A 24,781-nucleotide genomic window follows, 5' to 3' on the forward strand; every position below is an offset into this window, starting at 1 on the left:
TTGTTTTGGTATGTAATCTGTTATTAATTAATTAATAATTCATTGCCTTTTGTGGTTACAGTCAGTCAAATCTTTTTTCTTTTGTTAATATCATATGAAGGAAGTAAATCTGTTATCAATTTATTTATTCAATTTTGCATACACTTTCCCTTCTTTTTCTCATTTGTATTGAGCAACCCTAGAAGATTTTATGTATTTGCTCAATCTAGGATTTCTCCAATCTTCACCTTTTTATTACTTTACCCATTTCTGTCCCTTTTACCCTTTCTAGTTGAAAGTGTCTAAAAGCCTAAAACTACCCCCATAGTATGAGGGAGCTGCCTCTCTTAGCAGGAATGTTTCCAATTGTTGCATGCACACACTGCTGCCAATTGAGCAAGTTACATTCATTTGTTTCAAAAGCCACAGTGGAAACATTGCTTGCTAACAGGTTACTTAACGGATTACTAAAAATGAGTTCAATGATCTTGTTTGGATGGTGTCCTTCTATGAGATTGAGGCCCACTTCCTAGTTCTAGATAACTGTTCTTCATTGGTTTCATTGTTTTGTGGTTGCCTTCTGTCAAATGTCCTTTTTTTTGCTAGTGTCATATGTAGATATTAAACTTGTTATCTATTTAACTCTGCATAGCCTTTCCCTTCTTGTAATATTCCCAATTTGGGATTGCCCTAATTTTTGTCCTAGAATCACAAATTCCATTAAAACCAGATTTGTAAGATGGTTAGAAATATAACTTTACTGATTAAAATGCCTTTTAACAAGATAAATCCTTCTTTAGGTCCTGCTATCACCAAATAAGGAACAAGTGCATATGTGTGTGTGTGTGTGTGTGCGCGCGTACCAACTAATCATTAGTGTAATATAATCAGTCTTAAGCTTTACAAATCAATATATAAATAGAGATGTATGGGCCATAACCATAGTGAGGAGTGAATACGAGAACATGATGAGGTACCAATTATGAGGTTTTCACACCATTGCCCCATTGCAAATAGGGACCCACTCTTTTCTCTCATATAGGTTTTAGTGGTTGGGTTAGCAGTTCAAAGTTCAAACAGTTAAAGGAATGGCTGAGTAATCAAGTTGTTGGGTTGCAAGGGCAAGTTCGGATTCCCAGTGGGTTGTGATAAGTGCATAGGTATTTTGGCTACTCAAATAGTTCAGAATATATTTATAAGGCATATTTATGCATAAGGACCTTAAAAATCCAATAGAAATTGATTTTTGCTTAAAATGTGGAAATCCTAATAAAAATAAAATTTTCTTTATAAAAATGCATAAAATCCAGATGGCAATAAAACTTCCCCACTTAAAATGATGAAAAGTCTGAATGAAAGTAGAATTTCCCCACTTTAAAATGATGAAAGTCCGGATGGAAATGGAATTTCCTCAATTAAAATAAAGAAAATTTGAATGGAGGTAGAATTTCCCAACTTCAAGACAAATTTGTGATGGGGAAAAAAACAAAGTGTTGGAACAAAGTGAAGAGTCCAGACGCAGAGTGAATTTCCTCTTGGACTAAGAATATTTTAAGGCAGTTACTTTGTCCAAATGGTCATGGGTTTTCCCCTTTGCCCTGATGTAGATGACTTTACCCCTTTTTCAACACCTAGAGAATTTTTGAGCTCTGAAGTTAGGAAAGTCCCTATGGAATATGAATTTCCCTTGTCCAAATGAACATAGAAATCCCCCAAATCCGGAAGGAGATCAATTCTCCCCTCGAAGGCTATTGAAGAGAAGTGAAAAATTCAAAGTATGGAGATTATTATCCAGATGAGGATTGATTTTCCTCACTTACGTAATTGAAATGAAACAAATGGAAATGCTTGTGGGGATCAAATTTCCCCATTTGTGTACAAATCAAGATAAATTGACTAAGTGTTGAGATGGGAATTTATCCCTATGGGGATCGAATTTCCCCTCTTGGAGAAGTGAAAAGGAACAATGAGAAATCCCTATGAAGCTCGAACTTTCTCCAATGGGGGTGGTAAAAAGTATGCTTCAAAAATAAATGAAACCCTGATGGAGGTCAAATTCCCTTGATGGCATAAAATGGAAAGTAATTAAATAAAAGGCAGGTAAATTAAATGCTGGTTGCATGAGTTTCTATATGATTTGTTTTAGTCCCACATTGGTTATGTGGGTAAAACTACAACCTGTTACCCCATTAAAAAGGCTCCTAAAAAAGCAAGTATAATACAAGGAAGAAATGACTTGGGCTGGAAGTCAAAATCAGAATATGCGAAGAAGAGGAAGCGGCTAAGGCTGAAGTAAACAATGCTACAGCCACCTTAAGGATGGTTGGTAAAGACAAAGAAGGTCCGAGAATTCAAGAGCCATCTGTGGAAATCACCACCAGCAAGAGTGGAGATCCAAATGCAACCAAGAAAGTCTAAAAACTGATTCAACGGAGGGTTTGTAATAACCCTGTCTGGTTATAGCTACAAATAACACTAATTTCCTTAATATTTAGTGGTTAGACATTCTGTCAAACACTTGTCTAGCACCCTCATAACCACTGTTAATAGGATGATTTGAGTAACTTCATTTCCTTGTTTAAAATTCACAAGAAATATAAATATAAATCATGGATGAAGATGCCAGGAAGTTTTGCAAATAATGAATTCACCAGTTCTGATTTCTATATCTGTTTAATCCGTGCACCTATGAATTACAATCAGACCTCAAGTATTTTCAATGTAGCAATGCTGGTTTGACAAACTTCATTTAACAATTATTGTCTTAACATAGATTGCAATTACTAAACACCACACAACTATGTGTGAACCTGGAAATGATTGTCACCATTAGCCTCGAGCTTCTCCACCAATTTGCAGGTCTGAAATGTATTGCTACAGCAGTCCCAAAATGATGCCAAACAGTGAATGTGCTGCCTTCAACAGCAGTCATGTAAACACCCAGAATTCTGAAGAATCTAACATCCAATGGTAGAGGAACTATGCATTCATTGGGTACTGAATTTGCAGACCACTGATAATGCTGACCAGTATATTGGGTGCCAAAATCTTATGCTAGCAGCATCTACAAACTGGTTCAAATACCCAGAAATAATGTGGACAAATACCAACAGCAGTATCATAAACTCCTCCCATTCTCCTCCCAAAATGTCAATGCCAAGGCAAGGGTATGCTGTGACAGTAATTCCTTGCTGCCAAACTCTGTGACCATAGACTCCCAAATATACAGATACAAACAGGCTCCACACTAATATATAAACACCCAGTCATGCAAACAAAGCCAACTCTCAAAGACCAAAGATTCAAGTATTTAAAACTTAGAATGGAGACTCTTTAATTGAGAATTAAATTGCTATTAACTCGCAGCACCAATAATGTTCTCTTAGCAACAGCAAATACAAAAAGGGAGGCCAATCAAATTCTAAACTCAGCTTAGTCTACTATACCTCAGCAGTAGACTGTAGAATAATCAGCTCCAACAATTAATCTTCTCCTTAGCCACAGTAAAACAGTAGAAGAAATTAGCAAATAGTACCTCAGCAACTATTTGCAAAGCAATCCCAGAATTAAATCTCAGTTTTGAGTCTACAATACTTCAGCTGTAGATCCAATGAAACAACCCAGAATTCAGACCCTTATACTTCACCAGGGGTATGAAAATCAGAACTCAGAAAAAGCTACAAAGGCGACAAAAGTAAAAAATATCCAAGCGTGTTTTTCTCAAGAAATGAGCTTGTATTTATAACCTCCAAATTTCCTTTTGTTGCCAAAATGTAACTTCACTCAAATTGCTTCACCGCACAACATTAATTAGAAGCTTCCTTTAGATTCTCTCACTTGATTTGGCTTAACTAATTAATAAATGACACTTTCCAATGATAACTCAACTCTCAACTGAAGTGAAATTATAAAGTTAAATTATAACTTGATAATAAGTCATTTAATAATTAATAATAATTTGGCCACTAAAAATATAATAACTCCCAAAATACTCATCATTTAAATATGTCGTCTAAAATAGGAGTCATACCTATTATTTCTCCATGTGACCAAATGCACTTTCCAAAAATAGAAAGGGTCCATCTTGATCAACACCAACTTACCACAAATAGTAAGTACACAAAACTAAGCCCAAACGATGTCCAATCTGAGCCAAACGAAGACCAACCTGTAGCTTACTGAAATGTGGAAAAGATAAGACCCTCCCAAGTCAAGCCACTGCCACCGAAAACCCTCTATCCACAATAATTAGCCTAGGAGGATCACAATAATAGGCTAATCCCTGAAACTCCAATGCTGGGAAAAACGGGGACATTACAGGGTTTGAATGTTAATAATCTGAAAACACTAGGAGGCCGTGATTTTTTCAAGGAAGAAATCATTGACCCTAAATCTAATAAATGAGAGTGCTAGGACATTAAAGTCAATTGATGTGAGAACTAGGATGATATCCATGGGCTCTTAACAGCTGTAGCCTGTAAGTGTCCTCAAACCAAATCCAAAAACTACCTAAAACAAAGGCAGTTTTTGGTAAAATCACAATAAATTCCTAACTTGCCCAATTGTCCCAAGGACTATTGCTGAGTGTTAAGGGCCAATTCTTGTGCGAAAAGCATCAAACTTAAAGAGGAAAATCATCGGGAAAATTGAATCATGTCCGGATCTAAAGCAAGATGGTTGCAAGGAAGTGAACAAAAGGATGTGGAAGACAAGTTCAATCTCAAGGCCCAGGATAGCAATGGAGGAGGACTAGCCTAAAGAAATCAAGTTCAAAAGACAACAGTTCAAGATAATGTAGGGAAGCGGATAAGGAAAGGAGAAGGATTCAACAAGGCAAACAGAAACTTGATACATTCAAGGAGACTTAAAGGATTCAAGATGAAGCCTTCACCAAGAAGGGATGAGGATAAGTCTAGGAGGAGCCAATGGACATGTTCAAGTCTAGGAGGAGGCAATTTTCCACTTGACTAAATGCTTGAAGAAAAGGACTATCTTATAAAAAGATCAGTTTGTCCCTATTAACATCAATTTTCCATATAGATCAAAATATGATCCAATTCAAGGAGAAAAAGGGCCACTTTCTAGGGACTTCATTTTATCCTTGTCCCTATCAGTTCTCCACCAATTGGATAAACAAGAAATAAAGCAAGGATTTGAACAAGGAGGTGAAATCAGTCGATCACTGTGACAACTGAATTTCCAGCATAGTTAAGTACATGGAGGATGGCATAATAATTGTGAAAGAGCAAAGGGGGATTCCCTAACAAAATGAAGGAAAGGTTTGAGACATCAAGAAGGCTACTTAGGAAGATTCGAAGGACATAAGAGTGGGTTCAAGTTCAAAAAATCAGATTCGCATTGAGGGGAACTCGAAGGGACCCAGGCATTACAAGAAGATCAAAGCTAAGGAGGAATAAGTCTACAAATGAAGGATTATCATCATCAAGGGTTGAAGGACATGGATATTTACAAGTTCGTGATCAATAGAGGGAAGCTCATCACTTCAAGAAAATTGAGATATCAAGAACAAGTTCAATGAGAAAATTTCCTAAAGGAGAAGGATGACAAGAAAATTAAGATATCAAGACCAATTTCAAGGACAAGTTGAATGAGAGAATTTCTTAAAGCAGGATAAAGAATTGAAAAAATGATCAAAGGTAAGCAAGTTGAGGAGGCATCCGGTCGTCATTCAACCAATCAAAGAACTTCAAGTTGACATCTCCAAGATCCTCCAATTAGAATCATTCACAAATGGAAATGTGGAACATATTATTTTCTCATTGGCTCATCCTCAAGGCGATATGGATTGTTATGTTCTCATTGGCCCATAGGGTGGTGGTGGTGCCTCACTATCATAGGTTATGTATTTAATGTTTGTAGCAACCCTAATCAGAATTTGTCATGGATTAATTTGGACCGTTGGATTCAAATCGATCCTGGCCATTCATTGTATTTGGGCTCCTATATAAACCCCACTCCTATCATTTGTAAAGGGAGACTCATTAAATTGTTGCCATAATGTTGTCAAAGTAATTGTTAATTCATTGTTGGTCTTCATGGTGGGCTACTTGTGTTACTTTGCAGTATTGTATTTTTTTTGGTTTCTTTACTTAGAGTACATTTCATTTCATGTTGATTAGAAGTAGTGTTTAGTTGAATCAAAGATATTTTGGATGCATCTTTGGTGAATTTTCTTAAACCAAACCACTAGATGCTCATTGATTGTAACTTTGTCTTACATAGTCAACTGGCATAATCATAAACAAAATTCCGATTATTGCATGCACATTGATATGCATCGATGGATGTTGTCTATGGAATAGTAATAGTTTGAACATCTCACATTACCTTAGGAGATCACATAGCTTGGTTGATGTCAATTGCTAAATTGAGTATAGTAGAGTCATAGAGACACCCATAGTTTATTGCATTCTAGGATTAGATTAGACTCTCTCAACCCTTATTCTTTAGAGTTCGTTTGTTGGAAGAAGTTAAAGTCAAGTGCGAATATACATTGAATGAACAGTGTAAGTCCCTTTGTGACAACCAACAAATCATATCGTTATAACTGAGTGAAAGTCTACAATAAGAAATAAACTTGAGGTTGTCTCATTTGATCACAAATCCATATACATTATTTATCATACAAGCATCCTTATTCAAGAGAGGGTTGGATATTTGGTGTTTCACCCTAGAATATTAAGTATTCAATTTTGTGTGTTTAGTAGCATAAAACTCACACCAACAATACCTATATTGTCACTGTCCTAGGCCCAAGGGTAGATACTCTATCCCCCTTGACCCCCATACTTTATTGGGTTGGCGTACCTAGTGCAATCATTATGTTGTTCCCCATCATTCTATCTCATTCCCTTTACATGGATAAGGTTCTTTGTCTATCATACAAATTGTAAATATGGGTTGGCAAAAAGATTGCAATAGGATGTCCTAACTCAACCCTATGCCAAACAAAAAAATCTTTTGTCCCTCTTGGCCTCATGCTTCATGAGGTAGTGTACCTACTGAGGCCTATTTGTTCCCCCTTATTGCAATTACTTCCCATCCATATTGTTCACAAAAGGTTACTTGATATGATGTAGCCTATACCCATTCCACCGCAGGCCTTATCCCCTTGCCTTTGTATGATGTAACTCATGCCCAATCCACCACAGGACTTATCACTTGCCTTTGTCTAATGTAGCATAGCCCATTCAACCACATGACTTACCCCTTGCCTTTGTATGATATATATAGCATGGCCAATCCCACCATAGGACTTACCTATCTTGCAAGGTGTTCATATAATGCAAATATAAATGTAAATAAACCTAGTATTCTACCCAAGTCACATGTTCATGTCCATAAATCAAACTGTAGATATGAATTGGCAATTATCTAAATATAAACACTGTCATCCTATCTCAGAAGTATAATACTACATGGACGTTCATTGTGAGTAATATAAGTAGTTAAGTATTAAATATATGCACTTAGTGATGAGTAGAAATGATTACCATGTCATGGATATCAGATACTCGTACGAGATATCACAGATAATGTATTTTAATGATTGTTGTCCGTACTTTTCCTTCTTTCTTTCCATTCGATGATTGTTTCCTTGTCTCTGTGTAATGTTCTTTTCCAGCAATGGCCAAAGAAATCCTTCCTCCACTCCAAAATTGCACCTTAGGAATCGACTTCTACTGGACCTGGAGGTGAAACCAATGTGTGTAAGGTTGGGGGGGGGGGGAGGATAGTGGTCACAAAACAAGGGTCATACGATGGAAATAGGTAAGGTCGTATGGTAGGGAATGTAGGTCATATGGTGGCAACCAAGCACAACAAGCAAGTCGTACGGGTGGTGATGCATGTCGTAAGGTGATAGGACAAGGTGCCCGAAATGAGGGTTGTGGAAGGGTGATAGGGGAAAGCATACGAAATAATGTAGTTGTTAATCAATCACAGAGGAATTAATAAACGCAGAGCGAACACTGCCACCTACAAATAAAGATAAATATATTCCATAAACAATAATATTTGCATAAAAAAATAATGCTCTGATTTGCCAGATCTGAGCTAAGTAATACACAAACGAAATAGGGTGAGGGTTGAATCCCACTGAAACCATAATAGCCAAGTAGGGAAGGTCTTTCACTTCAAAAATGACAAACATAGGAACTCCAACAGAGATTCGCGATACAGAGAAAATAATCCAAATCGCATACCAACCACTACCTACATGTCGTGCTTAAATATCCTTTGGAGGAACTTCCCAAGGGTTTACAAAGATAGCCAATGGCCACACCTATGGAAACAAATAAATAAAAATGGGTCCGAGATATATTAAATCAATCAGCCCATAAACAAAGGTTTGATTAATTATTTATTTTATGACAGGAACATTACAATCCTCCCGTCCCAAAATTCACTTGTCTTCAAGCAAATGCAATGCCGGATGCTGCAAAATGTGTTCACCTTCCAAAGTCGCATTGTCCAACAGCAAGTGTTTCCAACATACCAAGTATTCCCTCAAGGTATGGTTTCGCAGAGTCTTCTCATGTACATCAATGATCATAGTTGGTTCTAACATGAGCTTCCATTCTTCATTGAGCAGTGAAAGATCTTTGGTTATGGTGATGTTATATCCCACAACTTTCTTCAGGCAAGAGACATGAAAGACGTTATTGATGCAGCTTCCTTCGGGAAGTTCCAGTTCATAGGCAACTTCACCAATGCAACGAGCTACACAATAAGGACCATAAAAATAGGGCTTCAACTTTTTTTCCCCTTTTGCTTTCAATGAGGACTACCTGTATGGCTGGAGTTTGAGATAGACCAAGTGTCCCACTTCGAAACTTCTCTCATTTCGGTGTCTATTGGCATAGATTTTTTGTTGATTATGCGTCCTCTGCAAGTTCTCCTTCAAGACTCTCAGGATGTCTTGCCCTTCCTGAAGCCAGTCCCTCGCCCTTGGTGCACGGTTGCCACCCAGTACCATGTCGATAAATAAAAGGGGTTTATACCCATATAGTGCTTTGAAGGGTGTCATTCCAGTGTACATGTGATAAGTGGTATCGTAGCAGTATTCCCCCAGATGCATCCATTTGACCCATGCCCATTGCTGTGCTGAAACATAGTTTCGAAGGTAGCCTTCTAGCCACTTGTTCACAATCTTTGTCTGTCCATCTATCTGAGGGTGGTAGCTAGTACTTGGGGAGAATTTTGTTCCTACCAACAGAAAAAATTATGTCCAAAAAATACTGATAAACCAATCATCCCTATCACCAACAATGTTTCGAGGTAACCCATGTAGATGAAACACTTCTCTGAAAAATAAGTCGGCTACCTGCACGGCCTAGAAATATGAGATGGCAAAGAAGCGTGCATACTTTGTCAATCTGTCAACCACCACAAAGATACAATTTGTCCCGTTTACCTTCAGAAGTCCGGTAATGAAGTCCATAGAGATACTTTCCCACTTTGTTCTAGTACAGGCAAGGGTTGCAGTAACCTAGCAGGTAAAGTCTGTTCGGATTTGTTTTGCTGAAAGACTGCACATTCACGTACGTACCGCAACACATCTCTTTTAAGTCCTTTTCACGAAAACCTCTCCTTGAGTTGTCTATAAGTTTTGCGAAAACCCAGGTGTCCGGCCAAGAGTGAGGCATGTATTTCCTTCAAGATTTTCTACTTTAGTTTGGATTCAGTCACCAAGTATATTCGATCCTTATAGTAAATGATGCCACCCACCACCTTGTATCAGCCATCCTGAGTGTCGTTGTCCATTAGCTTACATGCAAATGTGTTTTTGGAATATTCCACCATTAAGTGTGCTTTCCAATCAGATGGCATGTTTTCTTGACAGGGCATCTACCATCACATTGTTCTTTCCCTTCACATATTCAATGTCGAAATCAAAAGCCTAAATCTTACTTACCCATTTTTGTTGCCTCTCGTTCAGATCCCGTTGCTCCAAGAAATATTTTAAACTATTATGATCGGTACGAAATGACAAACTTGGCACCTACCAGATACTGGCAAAACTTTGTGAGTGCATGCACGATGACCAACATCTCTTTATCATAAATGGAATATAGACGCTCCGCTTGTGTAACCTTTCAGCTTTCATAGGCTATAGGGTGTCTATCTTGCATTAATATCACGCCAATGCCTTCTCCAAATGTGTCACACTCTAGAATGAATGGTTGTGTGAAATAGGATAAGCCAAGAACTGGGCAAGTGCTCATTGCTTCTTTTAACTTATCAAAAGTGCGTTGCGCTCTTTCATTCCACTAGAAGGAGCCTTTCTTAGTTAGATCTGTTAATGGTGCACTAAGCTAAGAGAAACTGTTTACAAACCTTTGATAATAACTGCACAATCCCAAAAACCCTCATAACTCATAAAACGATTTTGGTGGGGGAAAATCCAGGATAGCTTGAATCTTCTCTTGGTGGACCTGCATTCCATATTTACTGACAACGTGCCCTAGGTATAATATTTTTGTTGTTCTGAATTCACATTTGGATTGCTTGGTGAACAAGGACTAAGCCTTCATGATCCCTAGGACTTCATTCAAGTGTCTCAGGTGTTCTTTCCACATTTTCCTATAAATAAGAATATCATCAAAGAATACCAACAAGCACTTATGCAATTGTTTGTTGAAGATGCAGTGCATGCAAGACTGAAAAGTAGCTGGTGCATCCATTAGTCCGAACGACATGACCAGGAACTCATAATGTCCATAGTGACAATAGAAAGCTATCTTCTCTACATCTTCCCGCATGCAAACTTGATGGTATCCAGAACAGAGATCGATTTTAGAAAAATAAACTGCACCATGCAGCTCATCCAACAATTCATCGATCCTGGGAATAAGGTATGGGTTTTTAATTGTCTTCTTATTCAGCACACGGTAGTCCACACACATGTGCATCATCCCATCCTTCTTTTTTACCACTACCACTAATGACACAAAAGGGCTAGAGTTGGGATTGATCCATCCTTTCTTGAGTAGCTCCAGAACAGTCTTCTCAATCTCATCTATGAATTTTTTGGGATGACGGAATGGCATGGTGATAACTGGTTTGATGCCAGCTTCTAATTCGATAGTATGCTCAAACCCGCAATGGGGGGGTATGCCCAAAGGAATGTCTATAAAAACTTTATCATGGGTACTCAAGATATTTTGAAGATCATCATCTTGGTGGGGTGTCTATTGTCCTTTTATAGGTTCCACCGAAACGAAACAATGTGTAGCCCATGCAATGTCATCATGCTGAAAGATGGCCTCCATTCGTTGTGCCGAAACTTCCTTCAATCCCTCATTGGCCATCCCACGGAGAACAACCTTCTTCTCATCAACAGCAAAAGTGAAGTCCATCCGTTTGAAACTTTGAGTGTATCATCCCATCCTTCTTTTTTACCACTACCACTAATGACACAAAAGGGCTAGAGTTGGGACAGATCCATCCTTTCTTGAGTAGCTCCAGAACAGTCTTCTCAATCTCATCTATGAATTTTTTGGGATGACGGAATGGCATGGTGATAACTGGTTTGATGCCAGCTTCTAATTCGATAGTATGCTCAAACCCGCAATGGGGGGGTATGCCCAAAGGAATGTCTATAAAAACTTTATCATGGGTACTCAAGATATTTTGAAGATCATCATCTTGGTGGGGTGTCTATTGTCCTTTTATAGGTTCCACCGAAACGAAACAATGTGTAGCCCATGCAATGTCATCATGCTGAAAGATGGCCTCCATTCGTTGTGCCGAAACTTCCTTCAATCCCTCATTGGCCATCCCACGGAGAACAACCTTCTTCTCATCAACAGCAAAAGTGAAGTCCATCCGTTTGAAACTTTGAGTGTATTCATCAAGTGTCTCCATCAACTTATGCCCATAATAACCTCCATATCATCTAGGTCCACTATAAAGAAATCATCCCTCATAGTGTGGTTAGCCATGGTGATACTCAGTTGAGGAACAAGGTGCATACAAGGCAAAAGTGTCCCTTTGGCAACCTTGACCTAGAATCCTACGTGCGTCTCAGTAGGTAGAGCTCTTCTTTTCACTAGAGACGAGTTTATGAAGTTTAGAGTGACTCTGCTATCGAGCATCACAATGACCTCCCTGAAGGGTTCCCCGTACACAAAATACTATACATCTCGGGCTCCTGACTAAGGTGATGGTTCCTCCACGCCATACCAATGTGGCAATTCTTTCCTTACGGTTCAGATTAACCATTTTGGAGTCCTCGTAGAGGTGGTCGTCTTCTGTGGGTAGATCCTCTTGATCGTCATCATCATCGGATACGACTTCAATGTAGTGTATTTTCCCTTTACCGAGGCATATGTGCCCAAGTTCCCACGATCCCTTGCAATTGAAACATAATTTCCTTCGAAGCTCCTGTCTAGTGGCTTCGTCCAACGAGGGCTTCGTCGGAAAAGGTTTGTTATCTGTTCCTTGGAAATACTGACGGTTTGGAGTGTGAGTAACCTTGAGAGGATGATGTCAATGATGATGCCATGCTTCGCGCCTTTTTTATAGCCTTCGAAGGGTGGAGAGATTGAAACCTTTTAACCTACCCCTTAGTGGTTTCGTCAATCCGTCCATGAAGAGCACTACTCGTCTCCTTTCAAAAATGTCTATGAACAAAATGGAAAGTTTCTGAAATTCAGTGATGTATTGGTCAATCGATCCAATTTGTCTCAAGTGTGCCAACTCTTTGAAATTAAGTTTTGGATCTTTAACATCAAATCGATCTATCAATCTTTCAATAAATTCCGCATAAGTATTTACTTGGTCATGCCCCAATGTGATAGTGCCATGATGCCACCATTCATGCACCACTCCCTCCAAGTGGAGTGCTGCAAATTTGATTGCTTCTTCTTCTAGCATTGGATTAAGTTGGAAGTATCAACCTTCATCACCCATGCTTGGGCAAATATGGATCTGGATCCGTCAAATGGTGACAGATTTACCTTACTCAATTTTCTTCTAAAATCATCATTATAATATCCTTGGTTTCCGCCTCCGGAATATCTCATTCTCAATTCTCCGTAGTCTTTGTAGGATATATCCTCCTCCAAATTTGCATTCTTCCAGTCTTCTCTCACTTGTTCTTGAACTTCCTCAAAGGTTGTGTTCTTTCCTCCTTGTGATACCTCTACGCGTGGAGGGAAAAATAGCATGGAAGGTCAACAACATGCTGGATGAGGATTTGCCTTCCCCGACACCGAATCCACACTGTGACCATTTTGTTCACCGGATATTTTGTTGTCTGCCAATTTCCTGAGAGTTTCTTCCATAAGTCGTTGAGTATAATTGATCTAAACCTAATTCCTCGAAAAATCCCTTAGTAGTGCCATGAGTTCGGTGGTAGTGGGTTCTTGATCCGCCATTCTATCAACTGAATGGGATCTTCTTCTCTTTCGGCTCTAAACTTTCATTCACTGTCCACAAGCTAGTAGGATCGTTGGCTCTAATACCACTGTAATGTTCCTTTCCAACAATGGCCAAGGAAATCCTTCCTCCACTCCAAAATTGCACCTTAGGAATCGATTTCTACTGAACCTGAAGGTGAAACCAGTATCCGTATGGTGAGGGGGGGAGGATAGTGGTCGTACAGTGGCAACCAAGCACAACAAGCAGGTTGTACGGTTGGTGTAGGTCGTACAGTTGGTGGTGCAGGTCGTACGGTTGGATGGTGACAGGAAAAGGTGTCCGAAATGAGAGTTGTGGAAGGGTGATAGGGGAAAGCTTACGAAATAATGTAGTTAATCAATCACAGAGGAATTAATAAATACAGAGCGCACATTGCCACCTACGAATAAAGATAGATATATTCTGGAAACAATGATATTTGCATATACAAATGATGCTCCGATTTGCCAAATCCGAGCTAAATAATACACAGACGGAATAGGGTGAGGGTTGAGTCGCACCGAAACCATAATAGCCAAGTAAGGAAAGTCTTTCACTTTCGAAATGACGAACACATGAACTCCAATAGGAATTCACAATACAGAGAGAATAATCTAAATCGCATACCAACAACTACCTACATGCCATGCTTAAATATCCTTCGGAGAAACTTCCCGAGGGTTTACAAAAATAGCCGACGGCCACACCTACAGAAACAAATATATAGAAATGGGTCCGAGATATACTAAATCAATCAGCCCATTAACCAAGGTTTGATTAATTATTTATTTTATGATGGGAACATTACACTCTACTCTTGATTCTTTAGTAATCTCTTATTGGATATCTTTATTTGTTGTGTTTTTTGGATCTTCCCTACTTGGCTTCCTACCCTTCTTTAATGAAGTTCTCTTTTATATCTTCTTTAAGTACAAGGAGTCGCACCCTTTCATCTATAGAAGCTCTTATGAAAGAGTTCACACAATTTGGTTATGAAAAGATACATATGTTCAACAGCTACTGCCCCTTTTATTAAATCTATAACTTGTTCAGCATACTGATCTAATAACAGATTGATCAGATTTGATATAGCATGATAAGTAAAGGACCAAGTCTTTGCATTATTCCCCTTGCAAGATCGGCGTCTATCCTTAGGAGTTTGTATTATTATTAATCTAACAACATTGTTTGTGTTTGTAATTAATATTTAATTATCCTTAGAAAGTTGCTGACTTCTAGAGGTTAGGCAAATGATTTTGGAAGAGACATGTGCCTTCTAAGGACATGTCCCTTGACTCCTATACTTATAGAGGGTAAGAATGAAGTCTAAGAGCACACACGAACAAATACAAGTCTGCTTCTTAGTCATTACTACCCTCATACCAATTGCAGAAGTAAAAAACAGAATTCTTATTTACATTTCTAATCCAATTAAAGGCAATAATCTGAAGTTATTCACAGCAAGCTATAAGGAGATAAGGAAGATAGAATCCAGTCTATATTCAGTCCAAAGAATTTGTAGAAACTTTACATGGTATCAAAGCTCTGGTAGTCGGCCCTAAGCTCTACAAAATTCAGTAATCAGACTTTATATATATCTAGCAACTATCTCCTATCTTCAGTGGCATACACAATTAGACCCGAGGACAGGTTTGATGGGAAAGAATACTTTGATGCCTGAAAATTCAGAATCATGATGATTCTTGAAGAGAATGATGTAAAACAATTTGTTGATAGAGCATCCAAACAACTTTTAGTTGAACCTCATAAATCTAGCTAAAGTAGAGGAAATAGAAAAGCCATTCAAATCATATTAGATGGAGTAAAAAATGATATCATACCCATGCTTAAAAAACTACATTTGATATGATGAAAGCATTACGAAATGCATAGGAGGTCAAAAATGCAACTAGGGTTCTCACACTGAAAAGGCAACTAAATCACATTCAGATAAAGAAAGGAGAATCAATGAATTCTTACTTCCTAAGGGTTGTAGGCATTAGAGATGAACTGTCAAGTATAGGAATCATTATTAGTGACACAAAATTAACACTAATGGCTATAGATGGATTACCAGATTCATGGGAGACTTTTGCACAAGGAATAAGTGTCAAAGATAATCTTCCTAACTTCAACAGAATTAAGAACAATTGTCTTCAAGAAAAATCCAGAAAACTAAAGAAAGGAGGGAAACCGAAAACAGAAGATGAAGAACTTCATGTTCTTAATACAAACTCCTATAAGGGCATGAAGAAGCATTTCAAGAAAAAAAAGGGAAATCAAATGAATGGAAAACCCAAGAAAGATTTATCCAAAATAAAGTGTTTCAAATGTGAAAAGTTTGGACACTACAAATCTAATTGTCCTAAGAATTCTAAACAAGCAGCAAACTGTACAAATGTTACTAGGGAAGAAGATATCTATGATCCTGAGAATCGTGTATTGTACTCATCACTATCAAATGAAATTTCAAGTAAAGCATGGGTAATTGACAGTGGATCTTCTAGACATATAATAGGATACAAAGAAGCACAAGACTCTATTTCAGATCAAGTCAATGGAGAAGTTACCATTGGTGATAATTCAGCACAACCCGTCAAAGGAATTGGGAATTGTACTTTGAAACTAAAATCTGGAAATTCTCTTCTTCTCAAAGGTGTACTCTACGTACCAGAAATTAAAAGAAATCTAAACTCAATCACACTGGAAGTTGATGGGCATTATGTTGTATTTGTGGACGGCGAAGTAATAACTTGGGCAAAGAACTCCTCAATCAAGAAAGCTAAGTTGATAGGTCAGAGAAAAGGATATTTGTATGAATTTTGAATTCAGAATCTAGTCAACCTATTCAAGCCTTAACTCATGAAGCTGAAGACATAAATGAAATTTGACACAGAAGATTACGGCATCTAAATTTCAAAACCTTATCAACTATGGAGAAGATGGTTACTGGGCTACCTAAATTAAATAAAGACCACTCAAGCATATGCAAAAGGTGCACTCTGAGTAAAAACACCAAAAGTCCATTTCATGATAGCACTAAAAAAACAAATAATGTTTTGGAATTAATTCATTCAGATCTATGTGGACCTATGTCTATTCCTTCTCTTGGAGGATTCTAGTATTATATTTTGTTCATAGATGACTTCACTAAGAAAACATGGATTTACTTCTTAAAATGTAAAGAATCAGAAGAAATCCTAAAGAGATTTAAAGAATTCAAAATATTAACTGAGAACTTATCTGGACATAAAATTATAATTCTTAGAACTGATAACAGAGGAGAATATACCTTAGATTTGTTTAAATGGTTTTGCAAAGAATCAAGAATTAAGAGGGAGTACATCATTCCTCATAATCTAGAACAAAACGGGCTAGCAGAAAGAAATAATAGAACAATTATAGAAGCTGCTAGAGCTATGATATTTGATCAAAATCTACAATATTATCTTTGGGCAGAAGCCTCTTGTATTGCCGTCTATATTCAAAACAGAAGCCCGTATTCTTACCTTAGAGATAAAACTCCTGAAGAAGTATTTACTAAGGTCAAACCTACTATAAGTCATCTTAGAATTTTTGGTTGTCCATATATATCCATGTTCCAAAAGAAAAGAGAACTAAACTAGAACCCTCTGCGAAGAAAGGTATTTTTGTAGGATATAGTGAAACATCTAAGAAATATAGGATTTTCATACCTGGACAGAAAAGTATTGAACTTAGTCAGCATGTAATTTTTGAAGAAAATCTAACATTCAAAAGAGCCCTAAGTTCTGAAGAACCTTCTCCTTTACCTAGTTTTGAAAGAAATAGTGAATCTGGGTTGTAGAGGGAGAACTTAGAAGAAATTGAAGATGAAATTCAAAATCCAAATCTTAAAGAAACTCAAAATTCAAAGAAAAGACCACTTTGGGCCATTAAAACAGTCGAGGCAGCTCAAGACTTTGCTGCACCTTCTAGAACAGTCAGAGAAAGCAAAAGACCTAAAAGATTCTCTAGTTATACAACAAACATGAGTGATTTATCCAAAACAGAACCAACAAATCCTTTTGGCGCTATTAAACATACAGCTTGGAAAGAAGCTATGATAGAAGAATATCAATCTATTATGAAGAATGATGTTTGGGAAATTGTTCGAAGACTTATAGGAAAATCTATTGTTTCTTCCAAGTGGATATTATAAAATAAAGCATACTACTAATGGTAATATTGAAAAGTATAAAGCTAGATTTGTAGCTAGAGGATTTTCTCAGAAAGAAGGGATTGATTATGAAGAAACCTTTGCTCCTGTTGCTAGATATACCTCCATAAGAGCAGTCTTAGCAATTGCAGTATAGAAGGGATGGAAAGTACATCAAATGGATGTAAAAACAACATTCCTAAATGAAAAGATTATAGAAGAAGTATATCTGGAGCAACCTGAAGGATTTGAAACTCATGATTCTAATGTTTTTGTTTGCAGGCTCAAGAAAGCTCTCTATGGGCTTAAACAAGCTCCAAGGGCCTAGAATGAAAGAATTGATATGTATCTCACCGGCTTAGGATTCTCCAACAATGAAGCTGATCCAAATTTATATTATAAAAATGATAAAGATGATATAGTAATTCTGATACTGTATGTTGATGATTTATTAATAACAAGTAATGATCATCTTATAGTTCAATGCAAGAAAGATCTGACAAGAGAATTCGAGATGAAAGACTTGGGACTCCTTCATTACTTCCTAGGAGTGGAAGTACGGCAAAATTTTGACAATATCATACTTAATCAAGGGAAGCATACATCAGACATTTTGAAGAGATTTGGAATGTGGAATTGCAAGTCTATGTCTTCTCCAATGGAGATTAATCTACATAAACTTAAAGAAGCAGCTATAGAATCACCTTCCATAGATTCTACTATGTAAAGACAGATGATTGGGTCCCTTATGTACTTAGTAAATACAAGACCTGATATTTGCTATGTTGTTAATGCCTTAAGCCAGTTTATGTGTGAGCCAAAGGAGATTCACCTAGTTGCAGTTAAACACATTATGAGATACTTACAAGGCACTCTTAATTTTGGACTCAAACACGAGAAGGTTGGTTTAGATTTACATGGATTCATTGACTCAGATTGGGGTGGAAGTGTTAAAGACAAAAAAAGTACTTCAGGATGCTATTTCAATTTAGGATCAGCAATGATATCTTGGATATGCAAAAAGCAGTCTTCAGTAGCTCAAAGCTCCACAGAAGCTAAATACATTGTAGCAGTGATGGCCTCTCGAGAAGCAGTTTGGCTTAGGAAGTTACTTGTGGAATTATTTGGGCAAAATATGAATCCTACGATTGTTCATTTTGATAATCAGAGTTTCATTAAGCTCTCAGTGAATCCAGTGCTTCATGACAGGTCCAAGCATATTGAAATTCCTTACCATTATGTAAGAGATATGGTACACGAGAATTCTATAAAATTAGAATACATTTGCACTGCAGATCAAACAGTAGACATACTCACCAAACCTCTATCTAAAGTGAAGATAGACCACTTCAGGAGAAGACTTGGTATGGTTGAATTATAATCTATTTGTAATAAAATAATTTTATTTGTCAGGCTATTGACTGTTATGGGCTCCACCATTTGTATTCATTATTTAAGAGGTGACGATCTCTGACATAATGAACACTTGTATAAAAGACATTATGAGAGATGACGACCTCTTAGATAATGTGCTAAACAATAGAGTTCTACTGTAAGATCTAGATGAGTTCAAGATCATATTGTGATGTTGACATTGCTATGTCAATGAGTCACAATTTGGATAAAGGAAGAATTTTATTACTCTTTGGGTTTATCCTATACTCTAGCAGGTCTTAAACTCAGGATCATGTTGTGATATAGAGATACCAATATCTATGAGTCACAACTTGGATAAATGAAGAAATTAAATTATTCTTCAGATTTATCATGTACATTGTATTCTTTGCAATATTATTATCACTAGTAGCAGTGATTTGTCATACTACAGGCTTAGTAATATGACATTGTATCATGTGTTCTATGATACCACGTGCTAAGGAGATTCAGATAGATATAGAGTATCAATTCTTGCTTGTTCATCTTTATTGATGTTGCTAGATATGATCTCTCAGTATGATTATCAAGTTTATTAAATCTGTAACTTGTTAAGCATATTGATCTGATAATAGATCGATCAGATCTGATATAGCATGATAAGTAAAGGACCAAGTCTTTGCATTATTCCCTTGCAATATTGGCGTCTATCCTTAGGAGTTTGTATTATTATTAATCTAACAACATTGTTTGTGGTTGTAATTAATATTTAATTATCCTTAGAAAGTCACCGACTTCTAGAGGTTAGGTAAATGATTTTGGAGAGACATGTCTCTTCTAAGGACATGTCCCTTGGCTCCTATACTTCTAGAGGGTAAGAATGAAGTCTAAGAGCACACAAGAACAAATACAAGTCTGCTTCTTAGTCATTACTGCCCTCATATGAATTGCAGAAGTAAAAGACAGAATTCTTATTTACATTTCTAATCCAATTAAAGGCAATAATCTGAAGTTATTCACAGCAAGCTATAAGGAGATAAAGAAGATAGAATCCAGTCTATATTCAGTCCAAATAATTTGCAGAAACTTTGCACCTTTCACTTCCTATCTCTCACTTCTCAATCTGTCTTTACTACTTTTTAGATCCACACATATCCCATTTAAGATTTGCACATCTTCTTCTAAATCTTCATATCTTAGTTTATTATTTCCTTCTCCATTCTTATTTCAGATCCAACCTTATACTTCCTTTTTGAATCTGGTCTAGATCTCTTCCCCCTTCTATCTGACCCTTCTTTCCCTTTATACTTTCTCATGTGAGGGACAGGTCACACCCCTTCATCATGTCTGCCTTTTAGCAACAGTTACAACCCTTCATAATTGTCCCTCCTTCAAAGAGTTGCACCCTTCATAATTGCAACCCTTCTGAAGTATCTTGACCCTTCGTAATTACAAATCTTTGATAGAAGTTACAACCCTTCATCATTGTCCTCTTTTGAGTGAGTCATTTCATTATATTTTTCACAAACTTTCTTCTGTTAATCCTTCTTTAATTCCTTGTTCTCCTCTTCCTTCCTGCACATCCTATTTCAAATGGACTCTTCTCTCTTTTATCTTATTTTGAGGGATTCACAACTCTTCATTATATATCTTTTGACCTTTCATTAAATTTAGTTGATGTAATTTATATTATATTACTTCATTTATTTATATTTTAATTATAACTTGTTTTATTAATAATTTCCCATTTCAGTCAGAGGACATCGCACTTCTTTTGATTGTTTGTGTTAACCAATTCTAGATGATTTTCGGTCTTTGATTCATCTAGGATTCGTCTGTTCTTCACCTTTTCACTATTTTACCTTTCTGTCCTCTTTGTACTTCTGGTTGAAAGTGCCTAAAACCCTAAAAGTAACTCCATCATGAAAAGAGCTGCTCCTCTCATACAAAGAGGCCAATCACCCTTAGATTATAAGTGCATTCTGCTGCCCATCTGGTGAGTCACATTAATGCTTACAAAAATCTCAACAAGAAGTTTACGTGCTGGCAGCACCTAAGGTAAAGGTATGACCCCGACAGTAGCTAAAAAGGAATTTCACCAATCTAAGAAAATATGTCGATGATATTCCTTTAAACAATACGAGAATATCTTAAAGGTGGGCAAATCTACATTGAATCATTTTCCCACTAACTTCTCTTAGGTTTTCAAGGTTAAGATGGACTATAGCTTCCCATCTTGTTGTACACAGAGATATCCTCTCTATACATCCCCATGGTGATGGGCTACAATGAGGGACAAAAAAACATTAATATCATTATTGATAATGCAATTTTTCTTTCAAGGCAAGCACAACTATAATCTATCATCTCAATGTAAACAGTCATAGGTTGATCTATAGCATTATTTTTTATGTCTTCCCCGCATAGATTGAACAACTATCAAATACATATCATTTCTAAAGATTCTGCTTCGTCAGAGAACCCTACCATATAACCTCCGTATCTATTAACATATTACCCAGTGCAACATTATGTAAACATCCAATTCACCTCAGCAAAGCCAGGGGATCCGTGACCCAGTATCTCAACAGAGAATAATATTCAGGCAGTTCTGGGGAAGCTTGGAGAGTCGGAAAATTGAGCTGCTTTACAAGACCTGGGTAAATCTAAAATGTCAATGCCACCTACATTTTAAGCGCCTTATATGAATTTCTCTATACTTCCATAGAGCTACATTAAGATAAAGAAAAAGATTGAAGTAAAGTGAGAAACAAACACCTGCTTTTCTTTGGCCCATTCTGTAATAGAATGGCAGAGCTCGACTACCTTCTCTTTATCCTCTTCTTTGGCCATAAGCGTAGAGCTCATCAGGAAGCTTCTGCTCTTGTCTATTTTCTTAGCTGCTTGAATCTTAAGCACTCGGTAATTCACGTGACCGCGCCCTGTTGATCGATGTTTCGTCTGCAACACCTGTGAACGAAGAGATTCGAGGCTACTCTTACACACAGCATTTTGAGGTGGAGTTCTGACGATCGAGTTACAGAGGCAGCGTGCAACGGGCGTCTGGTGCTTCACAGAAGCGTGTTGAATTGAAGCTAACGATGAAGCTGCCATGGAGAAATTGAGAGGATAGATAACCGAGGATAAGGTCTCCTTTTAAATGCATTTTGAATGAAAATGCACACTCACATGATAGGCAGTTCAGATGCTGGATTATTTTTAAAAGCCATTTTCACTGATTATTTGTTTACTAGAATACTATTTTAAATATCTTTTTTTTATGAATAGTCCTTTTCAATTAATAAAATTTACTAATATTACAATTCACAAAAAAAGGTCGAGGGATACAGGATCACCTCGCGAATGAGTTCAATCGGCGGAAGCCGGAATAAACAACATGGCCGCAGCCAAAAACTATAAACTATTCATAAAAAAAAAACATTTTAAACAACTTCAAGCTACCAAGGCAGTATCAGTAGAGGGAGGAGGATCATCTTTGTCAGGAAATCCCCACGCATCAATGGGATTGTGAGGCGGACTAGGAACAGTCCAGCCGTCAGCAGCATCTGCAGGATCTGGGGTAGTTGCAGTCTCTGCATCCTTCTTGTCTGGCCGTGGAGGAGAAATTGCCAAGGCCAGCTGGGAAAACTTGCCAGAGTGCGCCCGTCCAAGGGGAGGAGCCGGAGACCGGCCAAAAGCCCACCCGGGGGGGGGGGGGAGCTGGGGACCAGCCAAAACCACAATGCAGTGGGGAAGCGGAGCGGCGCCTCCAACCGCCATGACCACCGCTGGGAGAGCGGTGGCGGGGACCCTGGGAGCGCGGCGTGTGAGAATGGCAGCCAAAGGACTGGCGTCTGGAACGGCGACCGCGAGATGAGGAGGCATCAGCCGAGACATCCAGAGGCACTCTGGCAATGGTACAAGGAGCATTGCCCCAGTGATTTAACAATTCCTGTAAGTGGGCAACCTCCAGGGAAACTTTATTAGCTTGCACCTGTATCTGCATAATGAAATTGTTACAAATGCATGCCTTAGTGTACATTGCAATGTTAACATCCAAAAAACTGTGAGTGAATAAAACTGCATTCCTATCTTTCCATAGAGAAAACAAAATTTCCATCCTGAAAGTATACCAAATCTGGAAAAACTTCCGAGGAAATATGGGGGAATCACTCAGCAGGATCATGTGCCATGAAAAAGGTTCGGGCTTGAAAGGCTTGAAAAAATCATGAATCCAGTGCCAATAATTCTGAGCACGCTTGCAAAACCAAAAAATATGCAAAAAGGACTCAGGTTGGCCACAGAAGGGGCATCTGGGATCAGGAACCCCAATGTGCTTGAGCCGAGGCCCCAGGGGAAGACCTTGGAAGGCAAGGCACCAAGCAAAGTGCGCAATCTTAGGTTCTGTAATGGCACTCCAAATGGTGTCAAACCGTTTTCTCCATTGAGAAAGTGAAGAATGCAAATGCCACCCTTGATTAAGCGTGTCCACCATCGGAAGGTGGAGCGAAAGCCATCTGTATCCCATATTGGGCTTATAATTGGTAAATGGAGTGGCAGGAAACCACTTACAATCATACCACCAAGGACGAACAGACTGAATCCCCACTTTATGAAGTAAGTGCACAGGGATGGAAGACAACAGAAGTTCATAAGTCTGGCGATCGGCACGAACAAGGCGGTATTGAACTTGCATATCCTCCCATGACCTAAAATTCATGGTGACTCTTGAAAAAATGTCCTTGGTAGTGCGGATGCCACATTTAAAGAAACACAGAGCACTGGCACCTTGAGTCTTGGCAAGAGGAATACCCTGGAAGGCAAACAGGGGAGACCACCAAATGTTCTGTTGATTTAAGGACAGCCCATTGCGAAACTCATCACCAGCCCAACGAAGCCAAGGTTTAACAGCTTCCCAGGCTTTCTAGATGCTCTTTATAACAAAAGAGCCCTGTATGACCACTAGTTCACGCATAGTGAGAAGGGTCTGAAAACCAATCCCCTTCCATGTCGGTCTGTTAGCAGGGAAGCCTGAAGAGATGCAATGTTTGACAAGAATTTTCTAGGCTTCATCTCCAGAAATAGCTCTGATAATCCATTTAGCACAGAGGGCAAGGCCTCACTTTCGAGTGGAGAGTAGGCCGAGACCCCCAGATTCTCTTGGGAGACAACAGAAATCCCAAGCAACTCTGTGAAAACCATGATGGTCAGAACTAGAGGCCCAAAGAAAATCTTTGAGCAAATGTTCTAATTTGAGATAGGAAGCTTTGGAGGGAGCCCAACAAGAAGAATAATACACATGGGTGGCAGCCAAAATCTTAGAACAAATCTGGAATTTACCAGCAAGAGAAAGCGGCTTAGTGATCCAATAATCAAGCTTTTTGCTAATCTTTGTAAGCACAGCATTCCAAAGTTCCACAGGGGAAGCTTGGAAAGCAAAGGGAATGCCAAGAAAGCAGAAAATTTGTCCATGAGTAACCCATTTCCATTGGAATTGGCTGAGCCAAGGTGGAGCTGGCAAAAAAGACTGTCGGTAGCAAAGCGTTTTATGCCATTGAATGGCAGAGCCAGAGGCTTGACAAAAAGTGTCAAGATAATTTAAAGCATTTTTTATGTTTTCTTTATCTTCAAGAAGAGTAAGAAAAGAATCATCAGCAAAATGACCATTGACTAACTGGGAGGAAGAATCAGGCAAGGAAATGCCACGGACCAGTCCTGAAGAGATAGAGTGAGCAAGTAAATAACCAAAACCTTCAACAACAAGGACATAAAGCGCTGGAGCTAACGAACAACCTTGTCTGATGGAACGAAAAAGTCCGAAAGCTT

At 38.2% G+C, this 24,781-nt stretch overlaps 1 protein-coding gene across 1 annotated transcript in view; it reads right to left on the reverse strand.

Moving 5' to 3' along the window:
* Positions 1 to 22,086, reverse strand: part of LOC149577063 (uncharacterized) — a 75,938-nt gene extending 53,852 nt beyond the window's left edge. The window contains exon 1 of the mRNA XM_089821880.1: positions 21,734 to 22,086. Coding sequence (XP_089678006.1) covers positions 21,734 to 22,069 — 336 coding nt within the window. The 5' untranslated portion in view covers positions 22,070 to 22,086. The remainder of the gene's footprint in view (positions 1 to 21,733) is intronic.
* Between the last annotated feature and the right edge of the window lie 2,695 nt (positions 22,087 to 24,781).

The sequence above is a fragment of the Cupressus sempervirens genome, chromosome 1 (genome assembly GCF_028749045.1).
Source record: "Cupressus sempervirens isolate cs-2001-9-10 chromosome 1, ASM2874904v1, whole genome shotgun sequence".
NCBI lineage: Eukaryota > Viridiplantae > Streptophyta > Pinopsida > Cupressales > Cupressaceae > Cupressus > Cupressus sempervirens.